The following is a 25940-nucleotide window of genomic DNA, read 5'->3' as shown; positions in this document are numbered from 1 at the left end:
CCATTGACTATGAAATTGCACAAATTGTATTTGCAATAATTTTTTTTGCTGAACGGGAAACACGACAAAACTTGCAGTTATCCAAAAAAGTTATTGCGCTTCGAGGAAGTGTTTTTGAGGCGTATTAAAATGGTCAAATTTCAAAAACTGCATTGGAAACACCTTTTAACGAATTAAATGATTCACATGACCAACAACTCTGCACAGGTTGCCAGTTTGCATCCATTTTCTTAACCCACTGAGGCCAAAGAGTTGGCAGAGACTGTTGGCCAAAGAATGGATACAACCTGGACAGGTTGTCAGCCTGTCACAGAGCTCATGGAGCTGGGGCGATCATGCTGGCTAGGCCAGGCGGCCCATCGGATGCTGGCTGGATGGCAGACGGAGAGGCGCTGCGAGCCTCTCTGTCAGCATCTGGCTGGGCTGGTTTGCTTGCTTAAGCGTAGCAGGAGTGAAGTTCAATGTACCGGTAAAGACTCTAAACAATCTCAAGAACCCAGGCATGGAGACTAGTTACCAATCCGTGTTTTTAAATAAGTTGGTTTGTGTTTCTTTGCATAAATGATTCAATGCAAACAGTGTAATTCAAAATTGTGTCTTTATTTTCATTTCTAGAATTTCGATAAAGTTTTGCACATGTGTAATGGAAACACATTCAATTGTCCTTCTCAGTGTGCCTTGCAGGGAAGTGGTAAACAGTTCAGGGTGCGCCCATCTGTGCCCGAACAGTAGCTGAATAGGCTCCATCATCTCTGCGACCCTGAACAGGAATAAACAGATTTAGAAATGGATGGATGGATTTGCAGAAATTGAAAGGTCTTTAACACCAAACATTTTTAGACTGGAAAGAGTTTGAGATAACCATTAAGATGTTTTTTCTTTTGTTGAAGGCCGGAGCACTCATTAGGTATCGTTATACCGTGTGTGCACAGAGAAAAGTTTTTTTTCTTGTTCTTTTTTTTACAATACAGCCTTCAATTTAAAAGTGTCAGGGTGCTGCGTGGGAAACTCAGGGATGGCTTTGAATTGTAATACCTCTCTGGATACTGTACAGTTTAATCTTTGACATTTGTTTTAAGTGCTGGATGAAAAGAGCAGCTCTGTCTGACGGCCAAACACTCTAAGTTTCATTTTCTTTTTAATGGTTACCTTGAGCATCATTGTCATTTCCTTAGCTAAGAGCTTTGAGTATAGAGACCATATACCTTGTAATATTTTGGAACTTTTTCTTCTTTTGTGCGAATGCTAAAATGTGAAAATGATGTTATAATTTCACAGCTATGAAGCTTCATTAAGGGTTTAAGAAAAAAAGTCATCAGTCCCTGGAAAGAGTCTCTTTTTGGCAGTAAAGTTAACAAAAAGTACAACTGGTTCTAAAAAAGAGAAAATGTCAAGGAAATCTAACTAAGATTGTTTGGCTGGAAGCTAAAAGACCTTTTGACAATAAAACACAGTTTTTATGCATCCTCATACACTAAACAAAAGCCTCTTGCGGAGATTTCTGACTAATTTGAAATTGTGTTGTTTTTATGTCTCAACCATTCAGAAAGCAACAAGAAATTACATTTGCGCGGATCAATTTCCCATTGGTAGCTTGTCAGATGCAATTAAATGGATGGAAATAAAATGCCCCATCACAATGCGTAATGACGCTCAATGGCTGATCTTGCGCTCTTAGAAGATGTGGCAAATGGAAGAATTCGGAGTGAACGCATCTTTAGACAGCAAGGAGAGGACGAGTGGCTTATGAGCCGGTTCCGACTTCCTCGAGCCGTCCTATTGGACCTCTGCGGGCTTTTGGGCCCGGCGTTACAGAAGAGCACTCGGAGGAACCACGCGTGTCACCCGGTGCATCTGGCGCTCCGGGTGACACTCCCAAAAGCACCTTTATAAGTCATGTGATCTCAGTTGGTGGTGTTCTGAGTTGATGTCACCGACGTACATCTAGCATTTATTGGGGAATATCCGATTTGTGTGCTTACATGGCACACGCAAATGCACGTATCCGATTCGTTTCCACATTTGAATGAGGCCTGAATCCAATCTGAGAAAATCGGAATTATGGTACTGATGCGATCTGAGGTCCTGTGGTGTGATTTGAGCGTCAGGTGCAGCGCTTTGATGTGCCACGTCTAACAGCAGCGCGATTTGAGAGTTAAAATATCTGAACATTAGCAAGGTTGCCGCGTCACATGATCAAATCATGAACTCAGCTTTCGGCACGTGACGTGTGCAGTGACTTGATCAGTGGGTGGAATACATAAAGGATCAATCCAAGCGTTCTCATCCAGTCCTTCCATTCATTTTCTGAAACTGCAGTATCACTTTCAGCCGTTGCATTGCTGAAATTAGGCAATTCTGAGGCTTCAGTGAATACACTTCACATTAAAGCATTTTTCTGACATATAAACCATTATTTTTTGCAAATTTAAAATAAAGGCCTACAAAATATCCTTTGTAAGGAATCGTAAGTTGAGATTTGAAAGGGCAGATTCTTTCCAGACAGTCGAATCGAAAGAATCGGAGTGCCCATAACTACTGGTTACCATTCACTGGCTACCTGTGTATTTTAGAGTTTATTTTAAGATTCTTTCATTTGTTTTTAAATCTTTAAATAATTGTGCACTGCAGTACCTCTGAGTTCTGTCTCCCTAAACCCCGTCTCGGTGCCTAGGCCTGCTGGTCAGATTCCCCTGGATGTACCAAGGTCCAAGAGGAAGCTCAGGGGGGAACAAGCTTTTTTACTGTGTTCTTCAAAGCTGTGAAACACATTACCACCAAAGGGTTTGTCAGGCATTTTCAATATTCATAAAAAAGAAAAATAACAAAAAGTCTTAAATCTCATTTTTGCAGCCTGGCAGCATAAGACTCTGCTCTGTTGGTGTTTTGTTTTACTTCTGCTTTTTATATGTGATTATTTTTACTACGTCATACATTTAATATTTTGCTTCTTGACATTTTAATTGTTTTAACATTTTAATTGTTTTATGCTTTTGAGTTTTAATGTACACCTTGTTTATCTCTGATCATGTTATGGCACCATATAAATAAAAGTAGTTTTTAATTTGATTGACTTTATCAGTCAGGGTTTTGGACACATAGCATCAGTTTTTAAACACACACAAAATACATAAAAAATCCAACAAATGATTAAAACTAATTAAAAACATACAATAAAAATCTAATATCTGAATGTTAACTTTCCAATATTTAAAAAATTTGAGTAGGTCAAAATGTTGTTGTCAACAACAAAATACAATGTCATACTCTAATTAGTGATTGATAATTTAGATCAATCAATCAATCAATCAATCGATCAATCCTCTGTGCTCAGAGCGGAACAACTGAACCAAAACAGCCACTGTAGTCGGTCTTTGCGTGATGTAAGCAGAGAGCTGTGGGCAGACATGGAGGAACGATGCAACAGCAACTCATTAAAATGTGGATGAATGCAGGTTCATTAAAACAGCTTTTGACATGCTACACATTGCTTCTCACTCTGTTTTTTTGACAATATATATGTCCTATACACTTACCAGTGTACCTTCAGATCAGACGACTACTTAGTAACTGCCTTGTAGCATGCTTCTGCCATACCACAGTAGCTAGTAAAAACGTGTTGTACCTGACATAGGTCATTCAAAACTGGTCAGCGAAATATAAAGTTTGAGTAAGTGAACTGTCCCGACAAGGATTGCAAAGTTTAGGACTTCCATTATTCTTTCCCTCGTTGCTTTGCTCCACCCTCGTGATTCACAGTCAATGACTGAAGAGATCTTTAGTCATGTGGCTTTGTTTAAAAGCTTCATTTCAAACAGAAATCTCTGCCAGTCTGAATACAGGCCAAACTCTGTGGAACAGAACCAGTAAATGCTTGAAACAATTTCCAAACATAAAAGAGTTTAAGTATAAATACAGAAATTTTATCATTGATAAATATGTATATAGACAAAACAAAACAGAACAGCAGCATTTGTAAATTTGCATGCGTATAATAAAAGATTGTGTTATTCATTTGGGTGTTTTGGGAAATGAGAATTGGATGTGCAACAAAATATACTCTTTGCTAGGGCACTGGACTTTGATGGTGGGAGTGTTGGGTTTTGGAAAGTAATGACTTAAGGTAAGGGGGGTGAGAGTTTATAAGATTTTTCTTCTTCTCACTCCCTTTTGGACTTATGTTGTTTATATAATTATGTCTTGTTTATTAAATGTTTTCTTGTTTTATATAATTTTGTTTTGTCTTGTCTTATTTTTTTATTCTACATTTGTTTTCACTTGTCCAAAATATAAAATTTTTCGTACTTGAACTTTGAACTCAAGGTTCAGGACTCAATCAAGTTTAAGGTCACAACTTATCTTACCAAAACTTTTTATTTTATTTTTTTCTCTCTCCACTGCTACCTAAATCATGTATAAACCAATTTGATTGAGATTAATGGAGTTCTGCAAAAGTGCCACAGCAAGTCTCTTTGTCTGTGAATGGATGCTTGTGTTGCTTTGCTGCACTACTGTTTCCAGAGTGCATCTCCAGAACACATTCCATTTGTTCATCTACAGCACATAAATAAATAAACAGGAGGCATTTTTTTGTAATCAGATGACAAAGCTTTGAGATCTCAGATTCAGTCTTGCTTGGCAGGTCCTATGTCACGCAGGTCGTGTTGTCATTTGAGCTTTTAGGCAAACATGTCAAATTAGTTTTGTGTTTATGTCACTGTTACTCAATTTTACTCCTGCAGGCTCATAAATTTTGTTTAGCGTTAAGGGCATTATTTTTTGGGTTGCTGACAGACTCTTGACAGTTTCAAAAATTATGTTTCAAATATTCCACTAGTTCATTTGTTAAAAGCCTGGCTCTTTGCCCAATTCTGCACACCAACTCGATCAGGTACTCCTGCTGAAGCTGCTTTACGGCTCCCACATCACTGAGATGGAGCTTTTACAGATGTAACTGCTGTGATTAGTACTCTGCAGCCAGAAAAACAGGCAGAGCAGCTTCAGTTCAGAAGGGTTTATTTGCAAAGCCATTAATGCCACTGTGATCAATGGAGGGATTAGCTTCAGTGTGCTACCTGTCCTCAATATATTTAGCTTTTATTTCTGTCCTTTGCTGGGCATGTCAAATAAACCACAGATAAGCCCTGCAGGTCGAGTAGTACAACATATTACTTTAGGAGAGTGCAGGTAAAGTGAGTGTTAGAAAGAATGTGGTGCATTTAAGATTCACACTCTTTTGTGGTTTCTTCCATCAGCAAAGATCAGCTACCAGCCAGCTCTGCCCAGCATGAGAGAGTTCCTCACCCAGAACATGCCTGTGGGTCACATGATGAAGTTTATCATCACATACCAGACGGTGAGTGCAGAATCGTACATTTACTTGACAAAACTCTCATTTCAAAGAAAAAACTTTTGTGATTGTTTTTCTAGTTTCATTGTAAAAACATGTAATAATCAGACTCTGTACCTGGTATATTTAGGGTTCTCCATTATTATAATATTATTTCTTGCTACATTCAAAGTAGTTTTGAAGCAACATATTTTGGAAAAAAATATATAGGTTATTTCTCATGCAAAAGAATTGTTTAAGAAACCTGCTTATAAGTATTAAATTCATTCATTCATGTTGTATTCGGTTTTGTCCCTTTCGGGGTCACGGGGCTGCCGGAGCCTATCCTGGCCACTTGCGGGCGAAGGCAGCGGACATCCTGGACAGGTCGCCCGTCTGTCACAGGGTCACCATTAGGTGTGTTCTAAAAAAATGATCCGGCAAAATATCGCGATAGTTCATTTGGCGATACCTGTATCAAGCCAAAATGCTGCCAGGGTGATATTTATTTAATTATTTATGAGCGTCCTTCAGTGTCTGACTCTTGTTTTCCACTTCACCCTCTGACCGCTAGTTAGCTGCAGAGCACACAGAGCCACCTTATAGCAGCTCCACACCACACAAGACAACAGGAAGACCTCACACAGAGGCAGCTTTTCTCGTTGATATGAGACATAAACAACTTAGTTTTTACTTAGGATGGGTACCAATCCAAAACTCTGTGCAATGTTGCTGCGAGCAATATATAAAGCGACTTGATGGATCAGAGTGATGTGTACAACACTCTGAAAAAAGGCCAACATTGTGGCAATCAGCGTTACTGTTTTTCTTCCGTGTGTGTGAGAAAGCGTGGCTGCAGTGGTGCAGTGCAGACGAATATGTAAACAAAGTATCTTTGCCACATTAAAGCGTCTCCTTCATCCTGTCATGCTGCTGCATCATCATAAAACTTTATTGTTTCTGCAAAGAATTAATGTTTTTTTTCCCCCTTTATTTTTGAAGTACCATTCAGGCTCCTGTTTCACGCGGCGTTTAAAAGTACTGGAGAAGCTACATAAAGCAATGTTGAAAACAAGCAGCCCTTTATTTCCTCAATCATACCTTTAGAATCTTATTGGTTAGGGCACGTTCATTTTTTTCCCCCTAAAATATATTTTGTTGTGGAAATCAGACAATGTTGACCTTACCTTTATATATTTTAAGTTACCACAGTAAAAGCACTATGAATTTGGCTGAGTAAAAGCAACATATATGTGAGATACAGTTGCACTGCTTCATATTGTGATCATTAAAGAAACTGAATTTGACAATTTCATTACAATGGAAGACGTATTGAGTCTTTTTCTAAGTCATAAAAAAAGAAAGAAAATGTGTTCCGGTACAATATGGGGATACGTATCGTACCGCCAGACTCTTGCCAATACACACCCCTAGTCACAATCACACACCTATGGACAAGTATTAAACTGCAACCACAAATGTCAAAAGTCTGACTTGACATGTTTATCAATCTTAACACTTTGTGGCTTTGAGCTAACTTAACATGATTTGTGTAATATTCATTTTGCATTTTACATGCAAACACCTAATTAACAAAATGCGTTTGCACCTTGTTAGTGAATTAAATTTGTCATCCATAATGAACGCAGAATCATTAGTGCTGGTACAAACATTTATTAGAGCGTGGTAAGATGCATTTGGATTCTGATAAATGCATAAAATATCTCATGTGCTCACATCAAATAAGGCTTATTTGATATTCCCTACCTCTTCCTGTATTTCTCTGTGGAGTCAGCACTCTTCTGCATGATTGAAGAGCTTACTTTTAGCAATTACAGTTATGAGTTATGGCCCAGGAGGCAGGACCCATACAACTGAAACACAAGTCAAGTAAACAGCCCAAAGGTAACTCTGAGTTCACATTTTTTTGTAAGTAAAAGGAAAACTTTTGGGAAAAATTGGACACTTCTTTGTTTATGTCTGGGGTGAAGCGTGGTGAAATACAAGATGCTGTTAAGACAAAACAGAATGCAAATCGATGACAAGATCAAAAGGGTAACTCCCAGGTAAACAGCCTCAGAGATAAAATGGAAAAAAAAATCTATATTTAAAACGTCTTAGATCCATCCAGTTTTTTGCCTATTTTTCTTGGCTAAGGTCATGGGGTCAGCTAGAATGTATTTCAGTTAATACAACCACACACTCGTGTTTACCTCCAAGGAAAGTCTTGAATCTCTTCCTAACTTTGACTAACCTATGTTTGTAAAGAACTAAACTGAGTTTAGGGAGTAATTTTGCTGTGCTGAGTTACATCTGCATGCCAAAATCACAAAATAACTACAGTAAAAAGTGAGCCATGGTGTTGTATGTTTTATTGGATATGAAGTGTAGATTTACAATTCATTTTAGTCAAATAATTTTTTTCCTATAACTTGGGGCATTGCAATGTAAGTATGGTTCTACTGTATTTTCCAGTCACTTACTGTAAAAGCCTAAATTTTTTTCAAAAATCTACAATTAATTCTGGTTGTCTTTACTGATGTTGAAGTGTTTTTGAGTACACGGGGTTCTGTGAAAAGGTAATTTTGGGTGTAATTGTGAATATGCTAATGCAGCTAACATGAAGCTTCTATTTTTTTATATGCTACTAAAAATGTTAGTCACAGTATCATTTGTTTCAGTGTCAGTCTGTTGTTTAGGTGTTGCAAACAAGGTTGGGAGTCACAGGTATTGTTACTACAATTACGCAGCTAACGCTACTAGCGTGGCTAACGTGCAATGTTCTAGATGTCAGAAGTCAGAACTCTGTCTCCCCCTCTGGTTATCGACGGGAACCATCTCCAGAGTACTGAATGCACTTCATCTCCCAGCAACCCCAGGATGCACTTCCTGGATGCCACACACCTGACTCATTCACTCAATCACTCACATTCTACTTAAGAACAGCACTAAGCCTCACTCAGTGGGAAGCATTGTTGATGCCACTCTGCCTTCCTTACCGAACGTTATATTTTTACCTGATCTTCTGTCTCCTGACCCTGTCTCTGTTTGCCTGCTGCCTGCCCTGACTTTCCCTTGGATCATGACTACCCTGTCTCTTCATTGATGCTTTTATGCCTGTTATCCACCCCTGCCTGCCTGACACTGATTTACATTTGTGGACTTTTAGCTGAGCTAATAAACCTGCTGCATTTGGATCCAGCTGTCTGCCTGTTCTTGTGACACTAGAGTTACTGTGAAAGCAGGGACTTCCGGTAGGATGGCATAGAGGAGAAACGCTAAGTCTGGAGCTCCCACACTTGGTTTACCAACAAAACTCCACAAATAAAACGTTAACAAAAAAAAAAAAATACAAGAGAAGACATGAGTGGAGGAGACATGCTGCTGAAAAGCCAAATAGCAAAAAAGGAAAAGTCCGAACTGTCCGGACCAGAAAACAGCGAGCAGGAGAGGGAGGAAGCGGCTAGCGAAGCTAACAAAGCTAGCTGGGACAACAAAACCCAGCACGGCTACAGCGACACAAAGCTAATGCTAGACGGGTTAGCAAAAATTAGCGGTCAGATCCTCGACTTAGACACGCAACTGCGAGGAGTAAAAGAGGAATTGAAACAGGAAATATCTTCCCTCAGACAAGATATGGACTGACAATTCAGGGAACATCACAATATGCTGGAAAATCATGAAGCAGACCTGGGGGAGGCCCAGTCAAGCATTGCAAGCCTGGAGGAATGCAACACGGAGGCTAATGGTGAGCTAGAAACAACATCAGAATCTTCGGGTTACCAGAAGAAGTAGAAGGGGATTCGGTTGCAACTTATCGGAACGAATTGTTTAGAAAAGAGCTTCTCATACCTGCAGACTTTGATCTCCAGAGTTTTGAAAAGAAAGACATGATCCTGAAGAAAGCCTGGCAAGAGAAAATAAAAGTGGATGACCAGCTAATTCTGTTTGACCATGATTACCCAGCAGAAATTGTAAAAAAAAGACTCTCATACTCGGACATTAAAAAAGTTTTGTAGGAGCGGGGAATCCATTTTCAAACCCCATACACCAGGCTGAGGAGACATCGGAAAGAAGGCGTCCAAAGTTATAACAGCGCGATGGAAGCTGCACAAGACTTAAAGAAGAGAGGGATTGATGTCAATCCACCAAGCAGCGAAAGCACCAGGGGACCATGCCGGACCCAAGCAGCAGAGGGATGGCAGCGTGTCAGCAGGACAGCATGGCGTGCACAGTAGAGGCTTTAGGAATACCAAAGAAAATAAACACAGGGAATCTGCAAATGGAGCCGATTTAAACAAAAATGCAGAGGCAGAGCTCATAGACTGAAGATCGAGGAATGTTGGACAATGCTAGATTTGTGTTGAGGGGCAGACCCCCATCTGGACTGAGCACTTCCTGCCCACCCACCAACAGGAACAAGAGAGGAGAGATGGAACTTTTCTTCATGTGGAAGTCACAGTTCAGTTTTATGTTCAGGTTGTACATTTTTTTAATTTGTTTTTGAGTATGTCATTATCTAGGTGCATGGATATGATGGCTCTAATAAATGTGTAGTATTGCCTCGCTGAATGTGAATGAGCTAACCACGCCAAACAAAAGGGGAATAATTCTACAAAAATTAAAAAGGAAAAATATACAATTAGTTCTATTGTGAGAGACCCATTTGAATGATCAAGAACATGAGAAACTTAAAAAACTAGGATTCAGAAATACATATTACAGTTCATATAAACAAGGTTGTAAACAAAGAGTTGCTATTTTGATATCAAACAAAAATAAATTTGAGATTGACAACGTGATAAAGGGGAAGGAAGGACGGACAGTACATTATAGTAAAAGGACGAATGGGAGATGCAGTTTTAACAATAGTCAATGTATATGCCCCAACCGAAAGCGATAAAGAAGTTTTTAAATCTCTGTTTAATGTAATTGCTGTGGAAGCTGAGACTTCAATGTAGTCTTAAGTTTCAGGGTAAACACAACTATTATACACAAACATAAAAAAGACTTTCACCAAATTTGTCAAAATATCCAAAGGAGAATTAGGATTGATTGAGGGCTTTAATTCTCCATTAGAAAGATTATACACATTACTCCGCAAGTCACAAAGTACTTTCACGAATAGATTATTTTTTTATTTCTAAACCCGATATTAGCAGAGTTGAAGAATGTAAAATTGAGTGTGCAGATGTGTCTGAACATAATATTCTACACATGAAAATAAATATTTCCAACAGGAAAAAACAAACAACATGGAGACTGAATGTTGGAATTTTGAATATTGAAGTGATTTTAAAATACATAAAAACTGACTATATTCAAAACCAACTGCTAGAAATAAAATAAATGGGAATTTAAAAGGAAAATTTAAATTGGATAGATCTACTAGGCAGGGTGGTGGGCTCTCCCCGACTCTGTTTGCTCTTTTTATTGCGCCTCTGTCACAGGAAATACATGAAAAACCTTAAATTAAAGGAGTTTCACTGAATGGAGTTGAACACAAATTAGGATTATTTGCCCATGATTTAATAGCGTACCTTAAACAACCAGAAACATCAATTGCTCATTTTATGGAAATATGAGAAACATTTAAACATTTATCTGGACATAAAATAAATATTCTTAAAACTCAAATATTAAACTTCAACTATGTTCCATCTGAATGTATTAGAAACTACTTTAAATTCAACTGGAATAGGAAAAGTATTAAATATCTAGGTGTGGAAATAACATTAGACTCATTCATCTTTAAAAACTATTCAGTAGTACAAGAAAAATACAAAAAGACATTGAAAAATGGTTAACACTAGATTTCAGCTCTAGAATTGAAGTAGTGAAAATGAACATTTTGCCCCGGTTTCTTTTTATAGTTCAAGATCTACCAAAGTCTCCAACACGCAATTTACAATGTGGGACATAACAACAACTATATTCATATGGGACAATAAAAGATCCATAATAAACTATGGCACCCTCCAGCTTCCAAAGAATAAAGGAGGTATGGCACCTGCAAAGCCAGAAGAATACTATATCGCTTCACAACTACGATACTTATACTGTTGGTGTAATCCCCAGTATACTGGAAGATGGAAAAATATAGAAAGTGAAACTTTACAAGAACCCATTCAAAACGCTACTCGAGATAAAGAATTATATGAAACAAAAAAAAATGCATCTAGATCCCATAACAAATCATACACTAACTATATGGTTCAAACTACTGCAAAAATACAAAATCTTAAATAGTGCAAAAAAAATTAAAACAGCTAGCATATGATAAGCAATTTAAACCAGCAGAATATGATCCAACTTTTAAATATTGGACTGCAAAAGGAATAACAGCATTGTGCTTGATAGAAAAAGACAGACAGCTGGAGAGTTTTGAGAATTTGGCTAAGCAATTTCACCTTGAAAATCTGGATTTTTTTTAGATACTTACAAATGAGAAACTATCATAAGACTGCAATACACAGTGGCGCTTCTGGGGATGAGGGTGGGATTGTTCAAACAATAATAAAGGCATATAAAGACAGCAATACTAAAGTGATTAGTATTTACATCTTCAATGGAGTTTGACGAAAACACAACTTTTAACGTAAAATGTAACTGGGAAAAAGAATTGAACATAAAGATAACTGAACAGGATTGGTTAGACATGTGGAGACACCACCATAACACCACTGGATCTCGAACATGGAGAGAGTTCGCCTGGAAGAACCTTATAAGATTTTTCATAACACCGAAACTTAAGAACTGTCAGGTCTCATCAAGCTTCCTGTTGTCTTGTGTGGGGTTTCCTGTTTTATTTTGAAAGTCAAACCTACCTCTCGTTCCAGACCTTCCCCTTCCTGCTTTGTCTGTTCCCCACACCTGAGTCTGCCTCATCCTCCCTGATCATTCCCACCTGTGCTTCCCCTCCTCATGTATTTGTAGCCTGTGTTTCCCTTTGTCCTGTGCCTGTTAGTCATGTGCTATCACCTGTCAAAGCTAGCTCTTCTCTTATGTCCAAGAATTAAAACCTTCTTAAGCTCTGCATCTGAGTCCAGTCCTGTGTTCTGCCTTGTCAAGAACAAACAGTTAAAAAAAACAAATCAGAGCTGTTGGCGTGAATGTGGAGAAATAAATGTAGACCATTCTCATGTACAGTATTTTGGAAGTGTTCGAATGTAGCAGGATTTTGGAAGATGGTGTGTGATATAACATGCAAAGTGCTGGGATATACAATTCCTCTGAAACCAGAACTGTTTTATATCTACATGTTCTCAGGAAACTCTGTCCACCAATGTGACAAATACTTATGTAAAGTTATGTCACTAGCCGCTAAAAAAACATTGACCAGGAACTGGGGCACTACGTCGATCCCATCAAAGGAGCAATGGACATCAACAATTAACGACATCTATTCAACGGAAAAAATAACATACAGGCTAAGACTGCAAGATGCACAAGTACACCGCAGGTGGAAAAAATTGACACTTTACAACACAAGAAGCACCTAGAATTGACCCTTGTTTTTGATTGTTGTTGTGGTTTGTGTTTTGTTTTCATGTAACAAAAACTAATAAAAATAAAGTTAAAAAAAAAGAGTTACTGTGCAAGCAGTATGATTCTGACTGATGGATTTGTCTCTAAATCTTTTGTCTCACATCATGGACCTTAAAGTTCGGTAAAAAATTTTTCAACGGGGTGCTTTATAACCTGATGTCCCCTGTAATTCAGAAAATACATTCAATTTAGGATGGTTTTCAGAAGTAGAGAAATTTCTATTGGAAAAATTCTATTATTGACTAAATAGGTAAAACAACACTATCATGCTGGAAAATTAGGAAGATGAACTTGTAAGTACCAGGCTTATAATGAACAATTGTCATGCGTCACTTGAAGAGCTGGGAGGATTACTTCCTGTAGCTATGCCAGAGGCGGCGGCTGGCAGTGATATCAGCCCCACTTTGTATCCCATCTGGAAAAAGCACTCACTGTTTTGTTCTGCAGTAAGATCCACTTTCTTCATCCGCACAAACAGCTTTCAAGCTCCAAAACAAGTAACATTTCTGCAACTCAGAAGAGAGGTGTCAAAAAGTACTGGAAGGCTGGACTTTGTACAACCTCGCACATTAGAGTGGATGTAGGAAAAAAAGAGCAAGACACCGATTACCATCTGCTACACCCACGGGCTGTGGCAAGTTTGACTTCCTCTCTTTATCATTGTTCCCTTTTTTTAAAATTCATTTTCATACTGACAAAAGCTTCCACTTTTCTTTCTGTATTTCTACCATCTCTTCCAGCATTAAAGCACAATGATAATCTGAACAGTTAAAAAAAACTCACTTCAAAAGCATATGCATACAGTATTGGCCTAAAAATGTGTGCTGTGTGAAAGAAATACATTATCAATTGCTGGTAAGGGTAGTTAGCACATTTTGTATCTATTTGGGCGGCAGTGGCTCGGGTGGTAGAGCAGGTTGTCCAATGACCAAAGGGTCAGCGGTTCAATCCCTGCTCCCCCCAGCCAGCTGTCGTTGTGTCCTTGGGGAAGACACTTCACCCTCCCTGCCTCCAGTTTGGCTCCATTGGTGTGTGAATGTGTGTGAATCTCCCAGTGATGGTCAGAGGGCCGTAGATGCAAACTGGCAGCCACACCTCTGTCAGTCTGCCCCAGGGCAGCTGAGGCTGCATTAGTAGTTTCCATTAATAGTTAGTAGTGTTTTTTTTACATTAAAAAAAAGTCAGTGAGTCTCTGGACCTTGACAGATTTCCGCACACTTCATCTAAAACTCAACAGATTTTTCTTGACTGAGTGACAATAAAAGCAAAGCATGAGCAGAAGTAAAGACACACATGGATGTTTCAACTTGACTTTAATTCAGAAAGGAATAGAACGTATTGGCCACAGCACACAAATGTGTAGGATTTCCATGGTTCAATATCATTAAACCACTATGTCGTTCATAAAAACTGTGGGTTTGTAAATTTTTGAGAAAAGAATAGTGTTCCCTTGTTTATCGTAGGGGTTATGTTCTAAATATAACCTGTGATAGGTTAAATATGCAAAATAGGATTGTAGAAGTTTTAAGGCTGTACAATTCCTCACTACATACTTTATAAACTTTTCTCATACAGACATGAACATTTTTACACTTTTCGGTCTTGTTTGAACTGTACATGTCCACTATAATAGAATGAAAATAAAGATCTGATCGCAATCAAAGATTTATAAAATGTTAGCACACTGAACACATAGGATACAAATCCTTCTGTACAGGAGAGACAGCACAGACTAATTGGCTAGCTCAACAGCCTTCAGGACACAGAACAGAGTGCTGCAAAAAGAAATAAAAGTATGCAAAATTGCACTGAAAACAATCAGCGAGACCCTGAAAGGTGAACAGGAATATAGCAAGGGACAACTGTCAACAACCACAAAATAACATTTACAAAATCATTTTTTCTTATAACATTTTTCCAAACTAATAAAGAAATTCACTTCAAATTTAATAGGAGATTTTTGTTGTGTATTTGTTACTGTATGGTGATGCATGTTAGAAACCAAGTTTTCAGTTTTTAATTTGAGGAAAAATTAAAATGAGAGCTGCTCTTTTAATGCGGATTAAAACATGTGCCTGCTGACCTTAAAGCCGGGCTGCATACAACATGACAGCAGCCTTCAACGGTTCAATACACAGCTGTGAAGCACTCATAGCATGTCACTGTGCTGTCGTTTCAAGTTTCCCGTCACTGTCTGCTGAATGTCAAATAATAGCAAAATGCCTGCAAAGTTTTCCCACAAAGAAGAGCACATTCCTGTGGATCTCTTTAGCGGCAGACACACATGCTGTAGCCGCTGCCTCATGCTGTGCATTCTCTTTTTTTTCAATCAAGTGAGCTGCTGCACTAATGTCAATTTTGAAAGAGATTTTAAATGTCTTTGAGAATCATAAAACTGTTCTATCGCTGTGAAAAGCTTATCTCCTTTCAATGAAAGTGTCCTTTTCTGTATTGTTAACATCTATCGGTTAGGATAGTTTCTAATTAATTGCGTTCTTATCTGTCGTGATTTTTTATTCCATAAATTTGATCCCCACAACCTTCAACATGCTGGGTTTTTTCCATGTTGAAAACATCACAAGCTGTTGTTGATGCTATAAATAGCCAAATCTGCTTACTGTGACTTGATGTCACAATCTAGATTCTTGGTATCAGTATAAAGACTGACAATTTAGAAGGAAAAAGTGCACTGACCATGATCCCCCTACGGAAGCCAAAAACGGCCTGTCTCACTTTATTTTTTGACCGTTGTGAAGAAACTGGATTCTCTAGGTTTTGTGTCTTACACACAGAAATAAATGAATAATGACTCAGAGACAAAACTTATCTTTTGTAGGTTTACTCCGCACAAGAGCACAAATTTGTATGCAGGGTTACAGACAGATGAACAGAGTCGTTGCATCAGAGTCCGAACAAAGGAACTCAGAAATAGGCTTGGTCTATATACTCATGGTGTGAAAAACCCACCCACAGACTGTTGCAGGCTAGATGTTCGAAGGTCAGAGAACCTAAAAGTGTCAGATCTCTCTGAGGTTATCACAGACATTTGCCAGACCGCATACACCGGGACACACAAAGATGAACGGAGAGGATGCTGAAGGAATGTTACGAGACAATAGTCTTGGTTGTGCTCTGTAATATAATTTTGAGATGATAATACATAGTGAATCAAGTTTAAACTATTAATGTGGTAAAAGTAAAAGTTAGTGTAATAAGATGTAAAAGGGAGTTTCTAACTATTCTGTTTCCAATCACTCCTAACAACCGTTTCCTCGGGATAACGAGATAAACGAAAATTGTTTTCTTGTTAGGGTGATGACATAAAGGAACTTTAAAAAGAAAGTCTCTGCGTCTCAGTCTCACTGTATAGTCTTCATTACAAGAAAGCAAATTTTATTTTCTTGTGATAGCGAGATAATGGGTCTCGTTATCATGAGAGATCATAAAATACACTTTACCTTTACTTCATTTTTTCTATTCCTCACTAGTGGTGTGACGATAACCGCATCACCGCAGTGTGACCTCATCACCGCATCACCACACTATTTCTTTTTTAAAGTTTTTTTTTTAAAAGTTCTGCATATGGTGCGCAATTGGAGCTATAATAATAAACACATTAAACACATTAATCTTTGCTGATAATTTACTTTTTCTGCTAGTCCTGTGTTCAGACTTCAAGGGTTTCTGGGGGAAACCTTTATTACTGTTCTCCTTCACTCCCTGCGCCTCGGCTCTCACTCCCTCTTGCCGCGCACGTCACTCCCTCTACACTGCACGCGGCGCGCTCCCTTAAACACACGGGCGTGCGGTTTCAGAAGCACATAGACATCCTCGTTCCTCGACAGAAGTTTCCGTCTCTCGAGGAAATACGACAAATTTACTGCGTTATAATTATTCATTTCCATTGTATTCATTTCCATTACAAGCTGCGTGCGTTCTTGAGTGCGCGGCACTGCCACCCGCCGGAGGATTTGTGTGTGTTTGCGTTTGTGTTTGTGTGTGTGGGGGTGGGTTATTACTGTTCTCCTTCACTCCTTAACACCAAACATGAACGCGCACTGTTAGATTTTGGTGAATATCACAGCATGTTTTGTTTGGGAACTATTCTGAGCAGCGCAAAGTTACATGTCTGTATAAACAAAGGCGGAGCCTCATGCCCCGCGTTCTTCATGGATGTCAGGCTCATGGCAACCGGAAAGGTGACAAAGTGTCTGCAGTCTCGTTTATTACTGGGCAATATATAATATTCTGAGAAGATGTCTGTACCAGAGAGCACAGGTGAAACTCGCTTGCAGTTCGAGAGTGGTCTGCTGCAGAAGAATCAACACGCACTCCCAACACACTTGTCCACGCTCCTTCCTGCTACACACGCAACGCGCTGACACACACACAGTCATTCTACAACACCTATATAGTTAGTTCATTAGTTAGATAGGTAGTAGTTAGTTGTTACTGTTATTTGTTAATAAAGAATACTGCATTGTAATTGTATTCATTTGCGACGCGGCCGCTGGGGGATTTTGTGTTTGGCGGCGGGGTGGGGGTTGTCTGCAGTTAACCGCGATACCGCGCCCCCTGCTGGTTCATCACAGCGGTGATCAAACATCCCACACCATCACAGCTCTATTCCTCACCATCTGTCTGATTACATTGGTGCCAGCTTGTGACACATGTAGTCTTTTTATCCGCTAAAACTGTGCATTAGAAACACACTAGGTAAGACCCGCAGTACACATGCCTCAAGATAGAGGGCGCCGGTGATTGCAGAGAATGAGACACCACGACTAGAGGATAATAGAATTAGTGGTAGAAAGTCAAGTGCAGCCGTCCAGTTCTTCTTTGATATTGTTTAGCATCATTTTATAAATGGAGGATTACATTTCTAAACTCCGGAATTTGTTCAGACATGTCACTGGCCGTGATCTCCAATAAGACAGAGAGACTTTTAAAATTGAAGAAAGAAAAGGAACACTTCTACAAAAAGGGTTATTTCTTTGTTTCTTCAGGAGGAGCAGCACATGGCCTTATATTATAAGTAAAACTGAGTCAATAATAACATTTTGGGTGCTTTTTTTGTATGGTACAGAAAAATGTTGAAAGGAAATTTTAAACAACACACACTACCTGTTGCCAATCAAATGGGGAATAAGCTACTCTGTGCAGTTCATTTGTTTGTGGATCTGACTGAGGACGTCAGTGCCTCATCAGCCATGAACCTCATCTCACGTCACTCGGACAAACTTACTTATGTAAATAAGTGAAAAACAAAAAGGACTTCTGATCAAATGTATAACATGCATGAGGTAGAAGAAGATACTTCAGTCATGGCTGACTGTTTAATATGAAAAATAAATGAGAGGACATACCCTTGCACTCTTTATGTGTATTGTTTTTGGAAAACTGTTTTTATGATGTCAAGTCAAGTGTACTATGACTGCTTTTCTACAAAGGCATGCATGGTGTAGGCCATGCGTTTCATGAATAGTAATTTTTTTTTTTTATAGATTTTGTTTATTAAAAAAAACGTTTACAAAGTTACAAGAGATATCAAAGAAACAAATACCACACAAAAAAAAATTGGTATCGCTTTCTAACTTTTATTTGAAATTCAATTTGGCCATTAGGAGTGAGGGACAAAATAAAAATAGCAATTTAGGGGGTACTCCAGACTTATTTATCATTTTAAAAACAGATTTTTTTATTTGACCTTAGGCCAAGTGAATTTACTCAAACAGCATATGTAGTATTTTAAATGTGAAACATTTAAAATGTGTTAGGTGGGATTAAAAATTTCCTCCGCTTCTGGAATGATCAAAAACCTCTTTGTATTACAAAGTCTGGTAAGGTCTTTTACTTCAAATTTTATTTTAAGATGCAAATTTTGTGCATTAAGCTGAATAGGTAATAGTTGACATGGTAGGAATGATATCATTTCAAATGATGCCCATTCCCTTTAAATGTTCTTGGATTGGGGTTGATGCCAGGATACACCACAAACAGGAAGCCAGTCCATTACAGAGTTCAATACTGTTTACTTTCAAGGTGTAATTTAGAATGTCTAATTAATCTATTAAATTTTTTTTTGCTGTGTGAGTGAATGCTGGTCTACCCAGTGGAAACCCAGGCTTGTGGATTTGTTACCTAAATTGTCCATAAAATAATCTTTTGCAAAAGTTGATCTTTTTTTATCTCCAAGCAGTGTCATTATTGGGTACCTGTGCTGCCCAGTGACTAGCAGAGCAACCATGTAATACTCTTCCAATAGAAAGCTGGTAGGTAATTGTATTGTCATTTGGGACAGGAGAGTTAGTGGTACATGGGGGCAACAGGTGGCATTGACAATGGCCTTGTGGCTTGCCAGCAATGATGGAGTAGTTTTATAACATAATTGGCTGTGGTGCAGAGGTAGAATGGTCGACCTCTGACCAGAAAATTGCAGGTTTGGTCTTGCCTTGCCAGCTCCTGTACCAAAGTGTCTTTGGGCAAGACATTGAACCCCTTGCTCCTGGTTATTATGGGCTGGTGCCAGTGAAGCCATCATCAGTGTGTAATGTACATTGGTGAATGGGACTGGGACTGTGAAGCAGTTTGATGCTTTAATGAAGGTAGAAGAGAGCTAAATAAATATTGGTCAATACCATGAAAAAGGCAAACTCTGACCGGGGCCCTTGAAAGACTTGCAAGAAGGGGTGAATGGAGGTTAAAATAAAGCTAAGACAAAATCTTGTAACGAAACAATACAACACAAGATATGTTGCCCTTGGATTTGATATCACTGCATGAGCACTGACTACTGCGTTTAGTGAAAAGATGTCCAATGGTGCTATAATCTCAAATAAGCTTTAACCTCGTCTTCAAAAAAAAACAAAAAAAAAAAAACTGTAGAAAACCAACTTTGTGTCTGCACGTCTTCAATTAATATCAGAAAATCAGCTGAGTGTTTATCTAAACAGCCCCAGGTTTCACAGTATGTTAGAAGAAATATCAGAAAAAACTTTAACTGTTGGTAATCACAAGGCATTGTTTTAAGATCAAAACCTGTTTACATAATATTGTTTACATAGAAGTGAAACAGCCGTGGATTTTCATTGTGTTTATTATTTACCAAGGCACATAAAATACCCTCATTCGGTTTGCATTTAAAATGTAATCAGAGGAATAAATATAATTTTTTGAGAAGGACATCAAGAACCAGCAGAATTCCATTTAGTGCCAGAGGTTTAGTTCAAGTCGTTGAAATCTTATTTCTAGACTCCTTGGTAAAAACCTACCATGGTGGCTGAAAAGTCTCCCATAAAAATGTACAACCAGAAGAAATCTCTGTGAGTTTATCTTCTGTTCGTTGCAGACTTTTCTGAGAAAAACACTTCTCAGTAGTTTTCTGGATAAATATTATTACAGGCAAACTCAAGTATTTCTAAAATTTCCACTATAAATGGTCAACTTTGAAATCTTGCCTACCAATATATCCACATTTGTGGACCATCTTTAAAGCACCAGCTTGTTCTCTAAGTAGTTTGAGGGAGCCTCACGGTGGCTCAATTACATCCGTGTCTTTAGGTATCTGGTGTAACGCTCCCCAGCTGGAGGTCATTTGCAGCTTGTATCATGTCCACAGTACATAGCCCTGAAAATCTGAACCTAAAATGCATGAAAGTGAGCAAATTATTGAGACTATGACATGACTTAAAGGTTAGGGGTGCCACTATAAACGCCACTATAAAATATGTCCTTTGCCATAGTTGATGGTATGCTGGCATTTCAAAGCTGGGTCGGAATTGATCACAAACACACATATATAATTTTATATATAGAGAGACTGGGTTGGAATTGATCTCAACACCTCAAACACCAACAAAAATAAAACCCTGTTCATATATATATTAGAGAATATTTATGCTTTTAACATTTATATATATCTTTTTCAATCAACCTAAACTTGGTTTGATAAAAGTAGCTTGCAAATTAGTTTCTTTCTGCTGTTGCTTAAAATAACATTTCTAATCTTGATTCTGAAAACAGAAACCTGTTTTTTGCTAAACGATAAAAGAATAGGTTCAGTATTTTTTGGAAAGGACCACAGGACGCATCCAGTCACAAAAGGATCACCACAAACAAAGAGCCCACACTTCTTATAGTCATAACTCCTGTTTACATACATTTCTAGGTGCTTGTTTATTCAGCTCTGTTCATATAATTCCGGATGGTGCACAAACCACAATGATTTATTTCTCCTTTATGATCATGTTTACAACAGTTGGCACTTCCATGTTTTGAAAAAGACGCTATCCACACGTCGCTACTAAAACTAAGTCACTGATTGATCAAAGTTTTGCGTTTTCATGACTTAGCAGTCAAAAGTTCAACCGTTTGAACTTCCAAATACCTGTTTTATACATCGAGCCAGAGACAAGACTTAAAAAGTTGCGTAGCAACATGTGACACAAATTACTGCACACCAATTTTTTAATATCCTTCTAACAGCCCGACTACGTGCACATCTGTAGGACATGTCTGTGTCTCGAGTACCACTGAGGGTTTCCAACACCAATGGTAGGTCCAATTAAAGAACGCTAGACTTGATTTGGAATCTCAGTCTGCGGACCCCCTTCAAAAAAACTGCACAGCCGAAGGATGAGCACCATGAGTCTTCTTGTCAAAACTAAGGTGACAAGTTAAAATTGCAGCCAACTAAACTTTGATTGTGGATAAGTAGAGACCTTTGTCCAGGAGATCCTTTAGAAAAGTCAGCATATCCGCTGTGGAACACTGAAAAGGTACAACAGTTTTGCTCCTGCCACCAGTATTCAAAGGCTTGCCATTTATAGGCCTTGCATGGAAGATGTTGACGCACGTGGTGTGCACTTGGCTTTAGGGTTTACCAGTGGGAGGAGAAAGCATAGTTAGCTGCCTTAAGTAAAACTATTTGATCTGTATTTATAGGACTCTGGATCTGAGTAACTTGTTGGGATTTTTACAGAAGGAAGGTAAGGAAAATGAGTCAAAGTTTGGCATCAAATTTTTTAAAAAAGTGAAAGGAACATTTATTTCAAAGTAAGTCGTGTCAAAGACAGATTGGGAGATATTATGAGGTTTAGAACTTTATGCCAGCAAGCACACCGAAAAACGAACAAGGAAACCTGGGCTCAGTTTAATACTTTTAATTAAAAGTAATTAAAAGAATAAAAAATGAATAAATTTATATCTAAAATATACCTAAAGATCAATTTAAAAATAAATAAAAGTATTCTCACGAATGGAAGATAAAAGGAATCTTGGACTGAATTTTGCTTTTTGATATTTTCCTGAAATTCTTCTGGTTTAGTTTGGCATAAATATATAAAGAAAATGGTGTACAACCACTATGATCTCTGTGTCACAGACAATCCCAGACATGGCTGCATAATTGTAAGCAGAGAAAAACAGCTTGAGGTTAGCACGCCAGAGAATATGCGAACGAATGGTTTGCATGTAAAGTTGTAATTTCCACATGTTATAAAGTGAAAATCTTTAAATAATAGAAGACAAAGCATGTGGATTTTGCTGAAGATTCAAAACAATTTACAGCACAAAGCCTTTGCTGCTGGTACATTTAAGTCACTTATTATTACATGAGATTGCCAGCAGGCGACACACAGCGTGTGCCAGGGAGCGAATTCTTCATTTTTTCATGAGGCATTAGTATAACATTTCCTGGTCCAAGGAGACAGATAAGCATGATCCTTTCTGACAAACGCTCTGCTTAATTAAGTTGACAGGTTGACAGTATCTCATCCCATCTCAACAGCTCAGAGGGTTCTCACTCATTCAGACATCATTCAGCTCAGCCGGCTTCCTCCATCACACTGAGCTTGGATGCAAACTAAAAAAAAAAAACAGTTTTGTCACTAATAAAAAGAAATTAACTGACAACATTTTTCCAAATTTGTGAGTTTGCAAGTAAAAAAAAAACAAAACTTAATGAGAAAATAACCAATTCTCTGAACAAAATCCACCATAAGCTAATGCAGCTTTGATGTTACAGACTTTTCTCTACACTTGGACATTTTTAAGTGCTTTTCAGAAGTTTAATTAGTCAGTTATTAAGCAGTAGGCACAGATATAAAACATCCAAAAAGAACACAATAGAACATAGCTGGAAGAGATGAAGTTTTTAGTGTAGATTTTAGTGTGAGTTTATTTCAGGGACCATTTGAGCTCATTAGAATGCTGTGCAGAGTAGCAGGTAAAAACACTTTCACCCTGTTTGGTTCTGAGGCAGGCTTTGGAGACCAGCTTTCAGAGAAAAACAATGACTTTGGTAAAGACCCACACAAAGGAAAATCCTGTGGTGGTGTTTTAAAATCTTGTAGCATGTTTCTTATGATCAAGGGGCTTAGAGAAAATTTATCTTAAAAATGGGTTTCTTAGTATTTTTTTTAATCAAAGTGCTGTGAATCAGAAACAGACGGAAAAAAACGCTGCTGGAAAAAGCATCTTGTAGTTAAGTAGAAGCTACTATGGCAGCCACGAGCTCCCTGCTCTGCTCCATTCTGATGCCTTTACTCGTGGACAAATGGATCCATCTACGTCTTTGTTTTCCTCCACCGCGCTGGTATCTGTACAGCTGGATTGCTCCAAGATTGCTGGTCATCTATGTTGCCTTGGTGATATTACCTTGTGCTATCCTATGACCCCACCCTTACACTGATGTGTTATCCCTACCATGACAAAGGTGGATAAAGGTGAAGAGTATTTCATGTAATCCATGGACACCAGTGAGGTTCACAAATCAATTGAAGAAAAGAAGGTTCAGAGCACTGTCTAGTGGGTCTAGATCAGTGTTTTTCAACCAGTGTGCCGCGGCACACTAGTGTGCCGTGGGAGATGGTCAAGTGTGCCGTGGAAAATTGCCCTCATTAACTGATCTAAAAACATTAACCATCTCCAGGAAATCAGCTCTTTGTTCATCCAAACAGGTCCTGATAAAACACTGAGTAGTTAGGAATATGAAAGATCATAAAATACTTATTTCTTTGTGTTTAACTGATTCTATTAAAGACATTTTGATAAGAATGACGGCACCGCGATTTACCTGCAGCTATAACTGTTTTCTGAAAAGTCCCGCAGCTTTTACTGTCTCCACGACTCCACCAATCATTCTTGAAGGCTTAATCACATGTCATCAGTCTGACCAATCAGAAGTGTTTAAAGTCTAAACTTCCTTGTTCCAATTTAGCTCATAACTCACTCATTTCCAACAAAAACACCAGCTAAAGCTCGTCTTTAGCGGTGTAGCTTTCCACAGAATCCGGTATCAGACCGTGGAACAAGTGAACAAAACCATGAAACTCAGAGACGCAAGTGTTTCTGCCGTTTTCTCGCCGTATTCACACTACATCTCCCATGATGCATTGGCTTAAAGGGACAGCGCCTTAGCGTACAATGAGTCGTCCTTGTTACACGGATTGAAACCACAACGAACATACAGTTTGTATGTAACTTAACTTTTATTACATCTTTTAGAAAAAACATCTGCAACTTCCTGCTTTTTCTGCCACAATTATCACAAAAATGCACGTCAGATTGGCGGGGGGGGGGGCTGTAGATCAAAACAGACTATGAGTTTCTGCTTTTTTTTTGGGGGGGGGGGGGGGTGCTGGTGTGCCGCGGGATTTTTGTCAAGGTTAAAGTGTGCCGTGGCTCAAAAAAGGTTGAAAAACACTGGTCTAGATGACCCAACTCCCAATTTTAAAGTGCTTAGGACAGCACAAGGATTACGCTTGGGTTGTAAGAGGCTGTAAGCTAGCAGGAGAGAGTTCACACTAAGGAATGATGGGAAGTGAGGAGATGCTTACTCTGTGCCAATGGTTCTCCCCATGACTCAGAGGCAAATTTCTAGTACTGCCGCCCTGCTAAAACGATGTCCTAGAAAATGACACAGGTTTTTTGAAATTTGGCTAAAAATGACACAATCATGATTAAAAAACTACTGGGAACACTTACAAGAGATCAAAAGGTGATCAGAGTGGGACTTTAACAAGCTGAAAGTAATATTTTCTCCGAAAAAATTCACAAACTAAAAAAAATTATAATTAAAATTGTATCCTGCTACAGAAGACCTCAAAGATCTTTATGTAAAATAAATAAATAATAATAAAAAAGCAGTAAAAAAAAACAGTATTTATTTAAAAAAACAACTACAACACACACATTCTACAAAAACAAATAGGGAAACACTGTCCATAAATTTAAATTAAAACACAAGAAAATGTAAAAACGACTTAAAAGCTAAGCTAAAAAGATGAGTTTCTTTCTTAAAGACCTCTACAGTAAACTAGAAGGAGCTGCATTTCCAGAAGAAAATGCAGGGTTGAATGCTGTATTGCTGAATGAAAGCTTAATGTGTAAAATAAATGGCTGAACTGAGCTGAGAGAGATCAACATTTTAAAAGTAAAATGGTTAAAAAAAGTAAAAACCTGTAAAAGAGGTTAAGCACAAGAATTCCCTATGCATTTTAATGGAGCAAAAATCCTGGAAAATCTTGGAATATCTTGAAAAGTTCAAAGATTTGAAAGACTAAAAGTCGTAGCTGAAAGGAATAAGCTGAAAGGGTTGAACATTGTAATAGTAGAAGGATTAAACTACGTGAAAGTTTGAAGAAGTTTAAAATTGCCTCACATTTTGGCACAAAATGGCCGCCAAACTGTAGGTGGTGTTGCCATCCCATAATTATCTTGAACCTTATGTTGAAGTCCAAAACCTTGTGAACATTTCAAAATTTGAACGGTGTCTCTAGCCAAAAGAATGTAAAAGTTACAATTGTTTAAAGAAGCAAAAGTGTGGCCAATGGAGCAAAAAGATTGGAAAATCTGGGAATATCCGGGAATATCTGGAAAAGTTCAAGGATTTGAAGGACCAAAAGTCATAGCTGAAAGGAATAAGCTGAAAGGGTTGAACATTGTAATAGTAGAATGGTAAAAATAGGTGAAAGTTTGAAGAAGTTTAAAATTGCCTCACATTTTGGCACAAAATGGCCGCCAAACTGTAGGTGGTGTTGCCATCCCATAATAATTTTGAACT

The 25940-nt window shown here is 38.3% G+C and overlaps 1 protein-coding gene and 1 long non-coding RNA gene across 2 annotated transcripts in view; one reads left to right on the top strand and one right to left on the bottom strand.

The window, feature by feature from the left end:
• The window catches only part of si:ch211-127i16.2 (putative flavin-containing monoamine oxidase A), an 89507-nt gene that overhangs the window by 37644 nt on the left and 25923 nt on the right, over positions 1 to 25940 (top strand). The window contains exon 9 of the mRNA XM_023960791.2: positions 5256 to 5356. Coding sequence (XP_023816559.1) covers positions 5256 to 5356 — 101 coding nt within the window. The remainder of the gene's footprint in view (positions 1 to 5255; positions 5357 to 25940) is intronic.
• Positions 582 to 9508, bottom strand: LOC144996424 (uncharacterized). The gene is made up of 3 exons (XR_013659379.1): positions 9325 to 9508; positions 9182 to 9236; positions 582 to 760 (listed from the first exon to the last, which is right to left on the bottom strand). It is a non-coding gene; the product is annotated as an uncharacterized LOC144996424 (long non-coding RNA).

Source organism: Oryzias latipes, chromosome 12 (genome assembly GCF_053564925.1).
Source record: "Oryzias latipes strain Hd-rR chromosome 12, Olatipes_Hd-rR_3.1".
Lineage (NCBI taxonomy): Eukaryota > Metazoa > Chordata > Actinopteri > Beloniformes > Adrianichthyidae > Oryzias > Oryzias latipes.
Note: the sequence above shows the minus strand (reverse complement) of the source record. Positions and strands in the feature narration are given on the sequence as shown.